Source organism: Ruditapes philippinarum, unplaced genomic scaffold (genome assembly GCF_026571515.1).
Source record: "Ruditapes philippinarum isolate M1 unplaced genomic scaffold, ASM2657151v2 ctg5738_1_1_1_1, whole genome shotgun sequence".
NCBI lineage: Eukaryota > Metazoa > Mollusca > Bivalvia > Venerida > Veneridae > Ruditapes > Ruditapes philippinarum.
This window is the reverse complement of record NW_026862503.1, coordinates 7653-27048: the sequence shown is the minus strand read 5'-3', so window position 1 is coordinate 27048 and position 19396 is coordinate 7653. Positions and strand designations below refer to the sequence as shown.

The 19396-nt window shown below is 34.1% G+C and overlaps 1 protein-coding gene across 2 annotated transcripts in view; it reads right to left on the bottom strand.

Annotated features, from left to right (window-relative positions):
* LOC132719308 (E3 SUMO-protein ligase PIAS4-A-like) overlaps window positions 1-17851 on the bottom strand; it is a 44283-nt gene extending 26432 nt beyond the window's left edge. Inside the window, exons 1-6 of one of the 2 annotated variants that reach the window (XM_060703073.1) lie at window positions 17791-17851; window positions 14486-14601; window positions 12802-12837; window positions 10093-10143; window positions 8244-8726; window positions 4078-4137 (exon numbers count right to left, since the gene is read on the bottom strand). In XM_060703073.1, the coding sequence (XP_060559056.1) occupies window positions 4078-4137; window positions 8244-8726; window positions 10093-10143; window positions 12802-12837; window positions 14486-14591 (736 nt within the window). In that variant the 5' untranslated portion in view covers window positions 14592-14601; window positions 17791-17851. The remainder of the gene's footprint in view (window positions 1-4077; window positions 4138-8243; window positions 8727-10092; window positions 10144-12801; window positions 12838-14485; window positions 14602-17790) is intronic. The other variant, XM_060703072.1, reaches the window with a different exon arrangement.
* Between the last annotated feature and the right edge of the window lie 1545 nt (window positions 17852-19396).

Here is a 19396-nt window from a genome sequence, read left to right as displayed (position 1 = left end):
TTGGGTCTTTACAAGAAGGCATTTTAAGTTTATACTATATGTACATATAGTGAAAATCAATGACCCCCGGGACGGTGCCGATTTTGACCCCAAGGCTATAATTTGAACAATCTTGGTAGAGGTCTACTAGACAATGCCTTATGCAAAATATCTAAGCTCTAGGCCTTTTGGGTCTTTACAAGAAGATTTTTTAAATTTATTCTTATAATACCTTTTGGTTGCCATGGCAACCAGATTTCTGCATGGAATGAAATTCTTTGAACAACTTTGAAAGTCCTTCACCCAAGGATCAATCCTGCCAAGTTTGGTTGAAATTGGACTAGTGGTTTTTCACAAGAAGATTTTTTAAGTTCACTATATAATCTATATAACACACACACACACACACAAACAAACACACAGGTGAATCGCTATATGCCACCGCATCGCAGATGCTGCGGTGGCATAAAAATGCTTGATACAGTTACCTCCTCCTGTTTCCAGGTTGGGGTAATGATGGTGAACAAGTGTGCAAAGTTTCAAAGCCATATGTCAATGGACTTTGAAAATATTTTAACTATTACAAAAACTTTAACGTAAATTCTAAGTCGAAAAAGGGGCATAATTCTGTTAAAATGCTTGATAGAGTTACCTCCTCCTGTCTACAGGTTGGGATCATGATGGTGAACAAGTGTGCAAAGTTTCAAAGCCATATGTCAATGGACTTGGAAAATATTTCAACTATTACAAAAACTTTAACGTAAATTCTAAGTCGAAAAAGGGGCATAATTCTGTCAAAATGCTTGATAGAGTTACCTCCTCCTGTCTACAGGTTGGGGTCATGATGGTGAACAAGTGTGCAAAGTTTCAAAGCCATATGTCAATGGACTTTGAAAATATTTGAACTATTACAAAAACTTTAACGTAAATTCTAAGTCGAAAAAGGGGCATAATTCTGTCAAAATGCTTGATAGAGTTACCTCCTCCTGTCTACAGATTGGGGTCATGATGGTGAACAAGTGTGCAAAGTTTCAAAGCCATATGTCAATGGACTTGGAAAATATTTGAACTATTACAAAAACTTAAACGTAAATTCTAAGTCGAAAAAGGGGCATTATTCTGTCAAAATGCTTGATAGAGTTACCTCCTCCTGTCTACAGGTTGGGGTCATGATGGTGAATAAGTGTGCAAAGTTTCAAAGCCATATGTCAATGGACTTTGAAAATATTTTAACTATTACAAAAACTTTAATGTAAATTCTAAGTCGAAAAAGGGGCATAATTCTGTCAAAATGCTTGATAGAGTTACCTCCTCCTGTCTACAGATTGGGGACATGATGGTGAACAAGTGTGCAAAGTTTCAAAGCCATATGTCAATGGACTTTGAAAATATTTGAACTATTACAAAAACTTTAACATAAGTGGTTACGCCGACGCCGACGCTCGGGTGACTGCAATAGCTCTACCTATTCTTATCGAATAGTCGAGCTAAAAACTTACCGAAAGTTTTCTGTTCAATATTTTGTTATTTTAATCCTACAATTATGACATTAAAGGTGTGAAATTAAGACATTATTGGCAATTATTGATTATTTCCGGGTTTGACAAAAATTAACCATGACCTCTGCCATAAATTGGATGTCGTTAAATGTCGTAACACTAGGACAACTGTTGTTAACATCACGTGTCAAAAAGATTTCAGCAATATACAATGCACATCAATATCAAGGTGAGAAAGTGCCCGCGGTCGTATTTATGGGTTTCCAAATGTACATAATTTACGAAACGGGACTGGATTTACTGGTCGTTTTACCGAATAACGGGGTGGTCTCAAAATTGTGGTTGGCGACCAATGAAATAAAGAATAAAAAAATCGTTCTCGAAAACGGGGTGGTCGTAAAGCGGGTTTTTACTGTAATTGTAATACATTCTTCTAGCTCTAACCAGATTATGCAGTAAAGGCAGACTGTACATAGATAATCTACACATTGAATACTAGTGTAAGATAAAATAACATCGGTCTAACCCAATGGTAACAAGATATGTTTGTAAAACACGTATGCCCCCTATCGGCACCCAATAAGTCATGTGATCAGGTTATTATGACTGACTTTTGACCTAGTGACCAAAAATAAGTAACTAAGGATTAATTATTGGTCATGACTAGTCACTAGGTAATTGTGACAGAAAGGTTGTGTACAGCAATTTTATGACAAAGTTATCACAAATCATACCAAATAACATATGCGTAAATTTAATTAATCAATTAGGCCTCATTAATGACAGCCAAGTTGTTATATTACATATGACCCTAAAATGTGTATACCAAAAGCATTTTTAGATTAATAAACAAGAACGTCAGAGGATAGTATTGCTCGACTGATCGAAAAGTTGTCATAAGGGAGTTTCATTGAGTATAATAATGCTGACCTATATGAATACATAAAATTGACCGAAAAGGTACAAAGGCTTGTTATTAAAATGTTTTATCGAGTTAATCACTGCTTTATTATTATGAATGCTTAAAATTGTTCAAAAAAAAGCACAAACCCTTCAGAAGGTATGGAGATACCAGCTTACAAGCAAAAACTTTACCTAGAATTTCTAAGCCCAAAAAGGAGCATACTTATACAAAAAAAAAAAATCAAAGTTATTGAACTTGTGCCAATCATGTTAGATAATCACAGAGAACAAGTGTGTGAAGTTTCAATCCATTCCTTTACAAAGTTTTTAAGATACTTGCTTACACGCAAAAACTTTACCTAGAATTTCTAAGTCGAAAAAGGGGCATAATTATGCAAAAAAGCAAATCAGAGTTATTTGACTTGTGTCAATTATGTTAGATAATCACAGAGAACAAATGTGTGAAGATTCAATCCATTGCCTTCAGTAGTTATGGAGATACCAGCTTGCACGCAAAAACTTTACCTAGAATTTCTAAGTCGAAAAAGGGGCATAATTATGCAAAAAAAAATCAGAGTTATGGGACTTGTGTCAATCATGTTAGATAATCAAAGAGAACAAGTGTGTGAAGTTTCAATCCATTCCCTTCAGTAGTTATGGAGATACCAGCTTACAAGCAAAAACTTAACCAAGAATTTCTAAGTTGAAAAAGGGGCATAATTATGCAAAAAAGCAAATCAGAGTTATGGGACTGGTGCCAATCATGTTAGATAATCACATAGAACAAGTGTGTAAAGTTTTTCAATCCATTCCCTTCAGTAGTTATGGAGATACCAGCTTACACACAAAAACTTAACCACAGGGACTCCGAAGCCGACAAATGGGTGACTGATTATTCTGCGAATAGTCGAGCTAAAAAAAATCAACCAAGGCAACTTGAGTTGTTAAGTTATTGGTCAAAAACCATCTCTACATACAACTGTCTTTGACCCTTAAATCAATCAGGGTTATCTACTGGCCAAGACCAATGCACCTGTGAAGTTTGAAGGTAAAGCCAAAGAGTTGTTGGGATATTTATTGATTAGAAAGCATTTTTACATATATAAGGTCAATATGATCTTGATCTCTGACCCTTAACCCCAAAAATTGAGTTTATCTTCTGACCTAAAGCAATGCATATGTACAGCTTCAAGGTCAAGGGTCCATGGGTTGTCCAGTCCTTGACCTTTGACCCAAAAATCAATCTGGCCATCTTCTGGCAAAGACCAATGCACCTACAAAGTTTAAAGGCCAATAGCTTATCAAGTTATTGATCAGAAACCATTTTTTCCTACACAGTCAATTTGACATTGACCTTTAACCCCTTTACCCCAAAATAAATAGGAGTCATCTAATGGTCATGAACAATCACAGTACCATGTTTGAAGTTCCTAGGCCTAAGCTTTCTTTAGTTATTGATCCGAGACCGTTTTTTACCTACAAGGTCAATGTGACTTTAACCTTTGACCCCTTTACCTTAAAATCGATTGGGGTCAATTGCTGGTTACGCACAACCACCGTACCAAGTTTAAAGTTCCTAGGCCTAAGATTTCTTATTTCTTTAAGTTATTTATTGGAAACCGTTTTTACCTACAAGGTCAATGTGACCTCTGGGTAGCCTGCTAAGTATTTAAGTAAATATGTTTATGACACTTACCTAAGGAAGAGGTCAAAAGTTCTTCAATTTTCTCAAAGAAAGGGTTCTGTTCACCATTATCTATATGAGAAATAAATAGAAAAAAGTATACTTTACAACCAAGTGAGTTAAAAATTTATTCAATTCAACCTTTTTTATTTAGAGTAAGGACAATAAAAACAAGAGCTGTCTGTAGGACAGCATGCTCGACTATTCTAAGTGCTTGATAGTAAAAGAGCCTTGATATTGTTAAATTTTTTAAGTTAACAAAAGGGCTAATTTTTCTTTATAAATTCATGTTATAGGCCTTAGAGAGAGTCTAATTATACAGAATTGGCTTGACTATTCGAAAGGTAATGTCACAAGGTTTTTTTATTGAGTATAATAATACTAATTACCTATGAATACATAAATTTGACAGAAAAGGTACAAAGGCTTGTTATTAAGATGTTTTATCAAGTAAATCACTACTTTATTATTATGAATGCATAAAATTGTCCCAAAAAAGGCACAAACCCTTTAGTAGTTATTGAGATAACAGCTTACAAGCAAAACTTTACCATGAATTTCTAAGTTGAAAAAGGGGAGAAAAGTCAGCCTAAATGCAAGATAGAATTATGGATCTTTGTCAGTGACCTACAATTATGACCCTAAATGCATATGTGAAGTTTTACATAAATATCTTTAATAGTTATTGAGATATGTAAAACTTGCATGTAAACATTAACGAAGAGACTAAGTAGAAAAGGGGATATGAATCAGCCTTAATGCATGATAGAGTTATGGAACTTGGTCAGTGACATACAATTATGACCCTCCAATTATGACCCTAAGTGCATGTGTAAAGTTTCAAGTAAATATCTTTGAAGACCGTTAACCTTTAACCAAAATTTCTAAGTTTCAAAGGGGCAAATAATTCTGCAAATATTGCAGACAGAGTTATGCAATTTTGCAAACTGATGTACATTGTTACTATAAATAAGTATTTTAAATTTCAATTGATTATCTCAAGCAATAATTGAGATATTTGACTTTACAAAAAAACTTTAACCAAAATTTCTAAGTTCCAAAGGGGCATAATTCTGTCAATATGGTAGGCAGAGTTATCCAACTTGTCAATCTGATGTACATTGTTACTATAAATAAGTATTGTAAGTTTCAATTGAATATCTCAAGCAATAATTGAGATATTTGACTTTACAAAAAACTTTAACCAAAATTTCTAAGTTAAAAAGGGGCATAATTCTGTCAATATTGTAGGCAGAGTTATCCAACTTGTCAATATGATATACCTTGTTACTATAAATAAGTATTGTAAGTTTCAATTGAATATCTCAAGCAATAATTGAGATATTTGACTTTACAAAAAACTTTAAACCAAATTTCTAAGTTAAAAAAGGGCATAATTCTGTCAATATTGTAGGCAGAGTTATCCAACTTGTCAATCTGATGTATCTTGTTACTATAAATAAGTATTGTAAGTTTCAATTGAATATCTCAAGCAATAATTGAGATATTTGACTTTACAAAAAACGTTAACCAAAATTTCTAAGTTAAAAAGGGGCATAATTCTGTCAATATTGTAGGCAGAGTTATCCAACTTGTCAATATGATATACCTTGTTACTATAAATAAGTATTGTAAGTTTCAATTGAATATCTCAAGCAATAATTGAGATATTTGACTTTACAAAAAACTTTAACCAAAATTTCTAAGTTAAAAAGGGGCATAATTCTGTCAATATTGTAGGCAGAGTTATCCAACTTGTCAATCTGATGTACCTTGTTACTATAAATAAGTATTGTAAGTTTCAATTGAATATCTCAAGTAATAATTGAGATATTTGACATTACAAAAAACTTTAACCAACGCAGACGCCGACGCGGACGCTGACGCCGGGGCGACTACAATAGCTCTCATATTCTTCGAATAGTCGAGCTAAAAAGAGACTTTGGGTTGGACCTTGATCGCAACCATGTTTCTTTACATGACACCTTTTGGGTCCAATGTTAAAAATAGATATTCTCAGCTTATACTCTAAATCTCACATGATTGATTGATCAAAAACTGGTACGTACTCTAGCCAATGAAAATCCTCGAGATTGCAAGTTATTCATTGGTCAAAAACTGGTACCAGAATGTACTCTAGCCAATGAAAATTGTCGAGATTGCAAGTAATTCATTGATCAAAAGCTGGTACCAGAATGTACACTAGCCAATGAAAATCTTTGAGATTGCAAGTAATTCATTGGTCAACAAGAAGCGCCGCAATGCGACGAAAACCAGGTTTTCAACGACCAAGTTTTGATGTGACAGCAATCAATAGGTCAAAAAGCACTCAAGTTATTGAGTAGAAGCTGAAAATTCTATTGTAAGCAAATGACCTTGAGCTTGCTCCCAGATATCTTAGTGGCAATCAAAAGCTGCAACTCAGCAAGTTTGGTGTCAAAAGGTCAAAGCAAACTCAAGTTATAACATGAAAACTAAATAAATTAACCTTGATCACAGACACCTGGGTAGCAATCCCAAGCTGCCTCTTGTCAAAGCTACCCATTCATCAAGTTTGGTTTCAATAGGCCAAAGCAAACTCAAGTTATTGAGCAGAAACTGAATTTCTATTTTTAGTATCTGTGACCTTGACCTTGACAACAGACACCTGGGTAGCAATCCCAAGCTGCCTCTTGATATAAGCTATCCATACACCAAGTTAGGTGTCAATAGGCCAAAGCAAACTCAAGTTCTTGAGCAGAAACTGAATTTCTATTTTTAGTAACAGTGACCTTGAACTTGATCACAGACACCTGGATAGCAATCCCAAGCTGCCTCTTGATATGAGCTATCTATACACCAAGTTTGGTGTCAATAGGCCAAAGCAAACTCAAGGTTATTTAACAGAAACTGAATTTCTATTTTTAGTAACAGTGACCTTGACCTTGATCACAGACACCAGGGTAGCAATCCCTAGCTGCCTCTTGATATAAGCTATCCATACACCAAGTTTGGTGTCAATAGGTCAAAGCAAACTCAAGTTATTGAGCAGAAACTGAATTTCTATTTTTAGTAACAGTGGCCTTGACCTTAATCACAGACACCTGGGTAGCAATCCCAAGCTGCCTCTTGATATAAGCTATCCATACACCAAGTTTGGTGTCAATAGGTCAAAGCAAACTCAAGTTATTGAGCGGAAAATGAATTTCTATTTTTAGTAACAGTGACCTTGACCTTGATCACAGACACCTGGCTAGCAATCCCAAGCTGCCTCTTTATATAAGCTACTACACACCAAGTTTTGGTGTCAATAGGCCAAAGCAAACTCAAGTTATGAGCGGAAACCAAAAGTTGACGCCCGCCCGCCCCGCCCGCCGACTTCGGCATTACATTAACCCGGTTTTCGTTGAAAACCTGGTTAAAAACTGGTACCAGGATGTACTCTAGCCAATAAAAATCCTCGAGATCTCAGGTGATTGATTTGTCAAAACTGGTACCAGAATGTACCCTAGCCAATGAAAATCCTCTAAATCTCACATGATTGATTGGTCAAAAACTGGTACCAGAATGTACTCTAGCCAATGAAAATCCTCTAAATCTCATATGATTGATTGGTCAAAAACTGGTACCAGAATGTACCCTAGCCAATGAAAATCCTGAGATTCAAGCTCAGGTTGGTGCCAGGAAGCTGTCTTCAGAGAAATCAAAATCTCATCATCATGCATGCAGTACTTACGGACTGGAAACTAACTCTAAGTGCACTTAAAGACTTTATTACAAAACACCTGCTGAAACTTTGACCTTTTGTGATCATACATACCAGTTTATATTGAAATCCCATAATGCACATAGAAGTTATGGACTAGACATGAAGCATATTGAATTTCAAAAGCATACAAGCCAACGCATGGACAATGTGAAAAGTCCAGTGGTTTCTCCAGACATTTTACTATATTTTTCTTCTGTATTGTCTGGGTTTCTTTCAGTTCAGGAACAATAACTCCTGCAATACATGGAAGATCAATCTGATCTGAAACTAACTGCAAAGGCCATTCATAATAACATGTACAGCATGTATAACATGTTCTTTAAAAATTGCTAAATATTTCCGACAAACATACACATGCAACTCTTAACCCTATGTCATTTTGTCAGGGGACAATCATAAAGGCTTTATTTATACACCTGACTTCTCTTACCATTTGCTGTGCTCACTCTGCTCAAACTTGTAGGGGATGAGGAACTTAAGCTTGGACCTTCAGTTGATGTAGACATTGTACTTTGAAGTCCAGTGGCAGTTGATAATGTACTCTGGGCAACAGTGGATGTAGGTATATTCGGTAGTGCCGAGGATGTAAGTGTTAAACTCTGCCCTGTGATTGATGGTGACACTACAGTAGAGTTAAGCAATGGACTCTGGACGATAACAGCTGATGATGTAATAGACTGTGTCCCTGCAGATGTAGACACAACATTTTGGACCGGACTGGTTCTGGCAGATGCTGACAATGCAATTTGGACTGGACTGGTTCCTGCAGGTCTATATATTGCACTGCCAGTCAAGGATGCAACCCTGTCTCTTTCTGATGGTGAAGTGATTGCACCTATTTCCATGCTATTTTCACCTGTGGATCGTGGACTTGGTCTTTTATCAATCAAATCAATCAAATCTTTTATCTGTACTGTAATGAAACAAACAAGCATACTGTGAATTTACTTATACTCTATTTAAAAGGTTGTAAAGATTACTAGGATAATTGCATTTCAGACATTGACAACACAGTTCATTAGACATATTAGCTCCGAGATCCCTGGATTGTAATTCCTTCGTTCATTAATTAAAACTTCTAAAAACTAATTCATTTAATATAAAACGTTTAAGAGAATTTTGTTTTATATTGTCTTGTAAATGTCTTGTAAATGCTAAATAATTTGAGTAAATTTTTATGTTTCTACAATTACAATCAAATCCATTAATATTTCAATTTTTAATGGAAATATTATTTCCCGTCATCTAATTACCATTTTATCCTTGAGACAGCAGTGAAGATATTTAAATATCTTAAACATATGTTATTGTATGTAAGGCACTAATTACTGCTTGTTTTTTTATGTCCATGTAATACAAGTTTTGATTAACTTATTTGCACTTAAGTAGAATACAGCAATATTTAACTGGAAATAACAGATTCTTAGTGTTTCATGTTAACTGTTTATCATTTTATCTGCTCTTGACAACATTGTTTTTAATGCTCTTCAATAACTGTCAAAATAATCAAACATTGACAGTATTATATACATATTTCATATGAAGAATCACTGATTTGCATGCATAAATTATTTTTACATTGTCTCAAGCAGAACCAATATGAAATGTTCAAATAGCAACATGTAACTTATTATGACTTAAGGAAGCAAATGATTTCAGTTATATGAAATGCAAACAAAGATGGAAATTAACATTTACTTCTGTATTTGTTTTTTGACAATAAGCTTTAGTGGGCACATAGTTCAATTCATTTCAGAAATTCATCTTTCAGTTCATTAGAAAATGCCATTTAAAGACTTAAATCCAATTACATTGCTCGTTCAAACTCTGTTTGGGATTCAAACCCACAGCAGTGAGGGGCAACTGGCATCAGAGCCCAAATGATTTTTTGCAGGAACAGTTTTCACATTCGTGGCTACTAGGAACTTTGCCATCAACATAATACATATAAGGTCTTCTTCTTAATCAGGGTAATCATCCTATGAAGTTTGTAGGCTGTAGGTCATATGGCTCACCCTTATTGACCAGAAACAGTTTTCACATTCAAAGTCACCGTGACTCTGACCTTTATGCAATGGCACCCAAAAACCATAGGTGTCTTCAACTCAATGAGAGCAATGATCCTAATATGCAGTTTGAAGGCAGTGGGTCAAATAGTTCTATGTTATTGAATGCAAATGAAGTGGTCTATCGACTGACATACACCATTTGCAAACTAATATATCCCCATTTCTTTGAAAGAGAGTATAATAAATACAATATATACAATATATACATACTTTTACCACTTGCATCACAGATATCACATTTTATCCTATTTACTTGATTATCTGAAATAGTAAACAAAACGCATACAAGTTAGACCTATAGTTTTTAGGCAAATAGGATCTTGCCTGATCCAAAATTTGGATTTTAAAATGACTAAAGATTTAACACATTGAATCCAAAAGAAACAAGAGGGCCATGATGGCCCTGAAGTCGCTCACCTGTATATAGGCCTTCGGGGCCAGTTTTGACCCCAGGGCTTTTATTTGAACAAACTTTGTAGACACTTACTAGAAGATGTTTCATGCTTAATATCCAAAATCTAGCTATTTGGGTTTTTTCACAGAAGAGTTTTAAGTTTTTGCTATACACATATAAGGAAAATCAATGACCCCCGGGGCGGGGCCAATTTTGACCCCAGGGCTATTATTTGAACAAACTTGGTAGGCACCCATTAGAACATGTTTCATGCTAAATATCTTAGCTCTAGCTCTTTGAGTTCTTTAAAAGAAGATTTTTTAAGTTTTTACTATATGCATATAGGGAAAATCAATGACCCCCTGGGGCGGGGCCAATTTTGACCCCGGGGCTTTTATTTGAACAAACTTGGTAGACACTCATTAGAAGATGTTTCATGCTAAATATCTTAGCTCTAGCTCTTTGGGTTCTTTATAAGAAGATTTTTTAAGTTTTTACTATATGCATATAGGGAAAATCAATGACCCCCTGGGGCGGAGCCAATTTTGACCCCAGGGCTTTTATTTGAACAAACTTGGTAGACACTCACTAGAAGATGTTTCATGCCAAATATCTAAGCTCTAGCTCTTAGGGTTTTTTAAAAGAAGATATTTAAAGTTTTTTTCTTTCGGTTGCCATGGCAACCAGAGTTCTAATTGGAATTAAATTCTTTGAACAATTTTTAAAGGTGACCACCAAAGGAACATTCCTGTGAAGTTTGGATGAAATTGGCTTAGTGGTTTATGAGGAGATGTCATTTAAAGTAAAAGTTTACGGACGGACGGACGCCGGACGAAAAGCGATCACAAAAGCTCACCCTGTCACTTTGTGACAGGTGAGCTAAAAATAAAACAATAAACACTGTATAAGTGATGACAAATTTTGATTTTTTGTACTAAATGTAATTTATTTTAATCATTAAATCTAAAACATCAAAAAGAACTGCAATTAGTAATTTTTGCATACATGTACATGTAGATCAACTGGGTAACTAACATAAAATGGAAAAATATACAGATTAAAATGGAAAATCAGTTTATGTGTGTGGGATTCTAAACGAAACTTGAGTAAAAATTGTCTTAACATGTTGCAAATTTTATGCTTTCATTTTGAGATCATTTTTCACAATTTAAATTAAATTGATTATTCTTGAACAGAAAACAGATTAAGCCTACAACCGGAAATTCTGCACATAAGTTATTGGTCAACAACCGACATCAAATAATAACTAGACCTATCACTGAAGGTGATTAATACCCCCACCAGCAACTTTTTGAAAAATAAGTAGTCTGAAGAAAACTTTCAACACAAACTATCAACTGTGTACAAAGAATTATTTCAATTAATTGTAATCCCAACTGGGGTCTCCAAATAAGCTTGCTTTTCACAAAGTTTGATTACAATATCTCATCCCTAACTCTAGTTATTGTCCGGAAACCATTTTTCTATTTTTAGGAATGGTGACCTTGACCTTGAACCCAGGGGGTCCAAATGCAATACCAACCCAGGTCTTCATATAAGCTTGCTATACACCAAGTTTGATAACAATATCTCATTCCTAACTCTAGTTTTTGTCCGGAAACCATTTTTCTATTTTTAGTAACCATGACCTTGACCTTGACCCCAGGGGGTCCAAATACAATACCAACCCAGGTCTTCATATAAGCTTGCTAATACACCAAGTTTGATTACAATATCTCATTCCTAACTCAAGTTATTGTCCGGAAACCATTTTTCTATTTTTAGTAACGGTGACCTTGACCTTGACCCCAGGGGGGTCCAAATGCAATACCAACCCAGGTCTTCATATAAGCTTGCTATACACCAAGTTTGATAACAATATCTCATTTTTAACTCTAGTTATTGTCCGGAAACCATTTTTCTATTTTTAGTAACAGTGACCTTGACCTTGACCCCAGGGGGTCCAAATACAATACCAACCCAGGTCTTCATATAAGATTGCTATACACCATGTTTGATTACAATATCTCATTCCTAACTCAAGTTATTGTCCGGAAACCATTTTTCTATTTTTAGTAACCATGACCTTGACCTTGACCCCAGGGGGCCTAAATGCAATACCATCCCAGGTCTTCATATAAGCTTGCTATACGCAAAGTTTGATAACAATATCTCATTCCTAACTCTAGTTATTGTCCGGAAACCATTTTTCTATTTTTAGTAACGGTGACCTTGACCTTGACCCCAGGGGGTCCAAATGCAATACCAACCGGAGTTTCCACATAAGGTTGCTATATACCAAGTTTGATTACAATACCTCATTCCAAACTCTAGTTATCGTCCGGAAACCTTGATGTGGACCGACCGACGGACCGACCGACCGACAAGCTGACTCCTATATACCCCCCCTAAACTTTGTTTGTGGGGGTATAAAAATATAGACATAAGTGGAGCTTCTTAATTGATAGCACACAATGTAGACAGAGTTTAATGAAATATTATTAGTAAACTGGTAACTAACTTACCTTTAACATATTCCCTGTATTTTGCCTGAGTCATTTCTGGAAAAAAAATCAGCAAAACAATTAACATAAAAAATGCTTATACACTGTATTACTGCAAAAAGGAATCAAATCAAAGAAAATGTTTGGAATTTGAGCATGTTGCTATAAAATATTGCAATGTTTGCAGATTCAACGGTCCAATAATGAAACCATTCAGAACAACACGATAAATTAACAATGTTTGCAGATTCAAGGGTCCAATAATGAAACCATTCAGAACAACACGATAAATTAACAATGTTTGCAGATTCAAGGGTCCAATAATGAAACCATTCAGAACAACACGATAAATTAACAATGTTTGCAGATTCAAGGGTCCAACAATGAAACCATTCAGAACAACACGATAAATTAACAATGTTTGCAGATTCAAGGGTCCAATAATGAAACCATTCAGAACAACACGATAAATTAACAATGTTGCAGATTCAAGGGTCCAAGGATGAAACCATTCAGAACAACACGATAAATTAACAATGTTTGCAGATTCAAGGGTCCAACAATGAAAACATTCAGAACAACACGATAAATTAAAAATGTTTGCAGATTCAAGGGTCCAACAATGAAACCATTCAGAACAACACGATAAATTAACAATGTTTGCAGATTCAAGGGTCCAATAATGAAACCATTCAGAACAACACGATAAATTAACAATGTTTGCAGATTCAAGGGTCCAATAATGAAACCATTCAGAACAACAGGATAAATTAACAATGTTTGCAGATTCAAGGGTCCAACAATGAAACCATTCAGAACAACACGATAAATTAACATGAAATAGCCTACTGACAGCACTGGATTATACCCATGCCACTAGTGCAGACAAAGATCAGTAAGCCAGCACTTCTGTGATGTTTGATCATGGACTGCACAGTGTTTGCTATTCAGGCAATTCTTACTATGATATTGTCACTAAGAATGATGGTTTGTCCGAATGAAAGATGGACAAGTCCATTTCAGATATATATATATATATATATAGCATTATTAAGGTTTAATAAAAAAAACCAATATGAATTGACATAATAATTATCTCCATTCTAACATGCTCATAAAAAAAATATTTGATCAGGATATGAATTTGTTTGTTTTGATTGGGTTTTACATCACACCGACACAGTATAGGTCATATTGCGTCATTCCAGCTTTACTGGTGGAGGAAGACCTCAGGTGCCCTTCCGCGCATTATTTCATGCACAAACGGGCACCTGAGTAGAACCACCGACGTTCCGTAAGCTAGCTGGATAGCTTCCTCACATGAAAGAATCCAAAGTCCCTGCCGGGATTCAAACCCATAGCAGTTAGGGGCAAGTGGTTTGAAGTCAACGACCTTAACCACTCGGATACGGACGCCTCTCAGGATATATCAATTTACTTTTTTTTAACATTTAACATGTTCGTATGTTGTTTTTCCTTCTTTTTTTCAGACAATGTACAGTAAAATCAAAAAAGAAAACTGCACCTCATAGCTAACACTTCGTTTGATTCATAAAAATGAATTACCTATAGACACAGCGCCTTGTATACAAATATCAGGCAGATATAAAATGATACATAAATGTATTTTTATCAAATAAGCATTCCTATGATCATTAAATGATAAAGTAATTATAAACACAATGCTTTAAATAGTCAAACTTACTGGTACATGTCCTATGAATGCTCACAAAACAACCTGTACATTGTAGTTTTTGTTGCTTTGCTCTAATATTGTCTTTACAAATGAAACACTGATCTGTTTGGTCCATCTTTATAAATCTGAAATTCAAAATGTGTGTATCTAAATTTTTTTAAACAATATTGGATTAAATTAATAAACATTTAAACCCTTCTCTTTTTTTTTTTAATGCTATCGGCTAGTGGTTCAGTATGAAGTGACCAAGTCTTTCTTTCTTAAGTTAGTTATAGGTGAACCAAATCTGGAATGTACAATACAAACCAAAAAAAAAAGTTTTTAGCTTGGATTTCGAAAAGTCCAAATATGACATTGTTTTGAGTCATTTTACTTCTTGGCAAAGCTAAACGTCATATTGAATTTATGCTCATAACCCATAGCATAAAATTTGCTTGCGAAACGATAAAACACGTAATTCAGCATATAAATTAATTTTGAGCTCTTCATGAACAAAAGTAAAATAGAAATAACCTTTTAATAAAATAGTCAAACTGTCAAATATGAAAAATCATGTTTAAATCCTTTTTTTATATTTAATATTAAATTCCTTATACAGCCGATAAACAAATGACCGTCAAACTGTCACAGTGCCCTAAATCTGAATGCAAGTGTTTAAATGAGTCAAAAGTTTCAAACAAAATATTTTTGAAAGAAATATTTGCCTATGCACACATAATCACATTGCACTGTCAGCATATATGAATATATTTTTTTTATATAAAAATTTGGAATCAATCTGTAGAGCAATTTACTTAACCAGTTTTGTGGATAGGCAAAACTTATCTTATATTAAATTGGCAATAACACTGTTTGAGATTTTTTATTTATGATTGAGCATTATTTGATAAAATTTTGATTAAAGCTTGAAAGGTTAGCAATAAACATTTTTTCAATTGTTTATGTTGCTATGCATTTATGAGCAATATCTATTAGACCTCAAGCTTGACCATCATAAACTATAACAAGCCCATTACATTTAATACATTGGACTATGATTTTGAATATATCTACTGTCTTGCAATTATTTCCTTAGTCCAAAATATCAGATGTTATGGGCTTTTTATATTATTATAGTTTATGTCGGTCAAACCCAACGTCTAATACTTTTATAGAAATTGCACATAAACCCATAGCACCATAAACAGTTCAAAAATGTCTATTGTCAAGACCTTTCATGCTTTATTCAAAAGTTTATCAAATTTTCTTTCAATATCATGCTCAATCATTAACAAAAACTCTCAAACAATGTAGTTATCAATGCAGTGGTTTTTTTTTTATATAACTACTATCCTAAAACGGTACTGTTCCCAATAGAAAATAGACATTAAATTCCCAATTTCCAATGTTTAAATTCCCAAAATGGCTGTTCAAAATTGCCACAAGGCCAAGTGATTTCTCTGAAATCATTTAAATTCAAAATTTTCATATAAATCACCACTCAATAGTTCTACCTGGACAGTGGAAGCTGTAAGCTATCTTTATTCATGATGACTAATCTTAATTGTAGCTGAAAAAATGCATGAAAAAAATCCAAATTTAAGTCAAAATAATGCATTTTTTCCCAATCAGTCTGGTACCGGCACCATTCCTAAAGTAGAGGAAAAAAAAACGCTGCAATGTAAAATAAAAAACAAACATCAATCTATTTTTGCCTATCGGTCATACTGGTTTATAAGTAAAGGTGGCATGATAGCTCAGTTGGTTAGAACTTAGACCACTGGCTGCCACTCCTGAGGTCCCGGTTTGATCCTGGGTAACAACCTTGAGATTTTCCAGAGACACTTCCAGTGTTTCCATCTAACAAGAGGTGTATAATAATGGAGGACAGGACAGGGCAGGACAGATAAGCGCTTTGCAGATTGATTCCAAATTTTTGAACAAAATATTTTGGCCTTTTTTTTAATTAAAGTGAAATAAAATAGCTATTTCTTTGTAAGAAAATAATAAAATATCATTGTATAAATAATTACATACAAAGAAATAAAGTAAATACACAAGTTTACGCAGAAAATATCTTTACTTATTATGGAAGATGCAACTATGACTGTTTTAATTTTATTGATTTTTATCATAAACAATTAATTTTTTGAAAAAAATTGCAATAGATATTAAAGGAATATTGATAGTTTTCAAACACATCAATTGTTTTCACCTTAAACGGTAAATTAATGATAGAAAAATAGAAATATCATGTTATTGTGTTATGTACTTCATTTGGTGTAATTCCACAGAGCTAAATCTGTAACATACCGGAAAACGGTGTTTAGCTAGGTTTTCGAAAAGGTCAATGGGCAAATATTTTGTTCAAAAATATTTTGTTTGAAATTTTGACTCATTTAAATGCTTGCATTTGAATTAGCCAATCAGATTTCGTGCACTGTGTGACAGTCATTTGTTTGTCAGCTGTATAAGCAATTTAATTCAGGGATTTTTTGGAGCTTATTTCATAGCCGTTATTGGGTCATATTCCCAATTGAAAATAGTATATTATTTTCCCAATCCACAAAAAATTCCCAATTGAAAGTTACAAAATAAAAATATTGAATAAAAATTCTAAAATCTTTGCAAATAAGGGCTTCTTCACTGTAATAGTGCTTAAAATGTTTGAAGATGCCATCATAGACAGAAATTGTTTGCATCCATTTAATCACTGCAAAATTTCAGTGTAACAAAACACTGCTAAAATTCCCAATTCCATGGGTATGCGTCATGCTCCCAAAATCCTTGAAAAAATCCCTGTAATTAAATAAGAGAATTTAATCATTATATTTTGGATGCGACAGTTTAATTATTTTGTTAAAAGGTATAAATTTATTTTTTGTTCATGAATAGGTCAAAATCAATGTATTTATACATTGACTTAAGATTAAGTGTTTTTCTGTACCGCCAGATTTTCTTTGCCCAGAAGCAATATTAAATATCTCAAAGCAACGTCATATTTATAGGACTATCATTTCCTGTTTATGTCCCATGGGATTATTGGCAATGATATTTACAATATGTATTCAATTAAAATTTAAGAAATATGACAAATTCAAAGAAAATTATTTCTTCAAAGCGACAATTATGACGCATCACATATTCTAATCAAATTCAAAATCGGTACGAAACTTAATGGGTACGAATAGTGAAAATTCAGGCCGTAAAGTTTTGATTCGTGATTGTCAAGCTGTCTTCAACATGTGCAAAGCTTGCACTTAACTAATACATTTTAAATGCAATCATTTGATAGATATATTATTTCGATTTCTTTTTCATTTTAAACAAAATACCATACGATGCGATGTTTGCAGTGTTTTTCTTCAGTCAAATGTTCCGCTTGTGCGCATGCGCTTTTCATAAGAGACATCAGAGGCCTTTACTAGATAGGTAAAAAATAAGAATAGTCGCTGGCGGCATTGACGTTGGCAATGGCGTGAGACTTTTTTACCTTCTTGGTAAAATGCATTGAATAATAGCACGTGGATGTGATACCTCAAGTTATAAGTTCTACCTGATATCCATCTATCTATTTCTGATAACTGCCAACCCCTCTCGCGAGTGTTATACTTATAGACGGGATGGTACACGTCGGATGTGTCAGTGAAAGGTGTGAGAGAAAGTAAAAACCTGAGAATGAACATTATCAGGATAGTGAGAAACATTTGAAAACTTAAAATCATTTTTTAAATGTTTTTATTAATAAGAGTGAAAGAAATATTTAAAAGTAAAAACACAACAAGTCAACTCTTAATCACTGCCTGATTGAATTGGTCTGCCAGGGTGACAATGTTCGTTGACAGATGGTTCCAAGTGTGATACAGTGGAGGGGACGGGAAACGAGAACTAATGGTAGTCTGATGTAACCTGTATTTTCCTCAGAGAGAGAGGGGATGCATATGTCTAGTAAGCCTAGACGGAGTTTTACTTATGGGTCAATATCTATAATATTAAATATAAAGTTAGATTAATCCGAAATCCGCCTTATGTCGGGTGCACATGATACATACATACAAGTCATACATACATACATACATACATACATACATACATACATACATACATACATACATACATACATACATACATATATACATATACATATATACATATATACATACATATATTCATACATACATACATACATACATACATACATACATACATAGATACATACATACATACATACATACATACATACATACATACATACATACATACATACATACATACATACATACATACATACATACATACATACATACATACATACATACATACATACATACATACATACATACATACATACATACATACATACATACATACATACATACATACATACATACATACATACATACATACATACATACAGACACACACACACACACACATACATACATACATACATACATACATACATACATACATACATACATACATACATACATATGTAGATCTAACTAGTATAAGATCGATGTTTAGATTTTTAAATATTAATCTGTTCAATATGAAAATGCTTATATATACGACATGTTTAGGATGATACTGATGCCGAAATATATATATAAAATTAAATAGCAATATTTAATTTGAAAAAATACATGGTCCGCCTCGTCTTGAGTCACGGTCCGCATAGTCCGCCCGTCCAAACATACGGTCCGCCCTGGTACAGTCCGTCCTGTCCCATGGTCCGCCCTGACGTACGTCCGTTTTACTTAAGGTGGGAAGACAAATGGATACTATATAATATGGTAAATTAAAAAACAACATAATAATTGTAAAGTCTAATCCGCGATGCTCGAGAGAACGCCAGCCAAGTTTTTCGGCATGGCTGAAACTGTTACAAATCGAGCGGAGTAGTCGTGTTTTACCCAGCGTGTCGCTTGTCTTTGTACC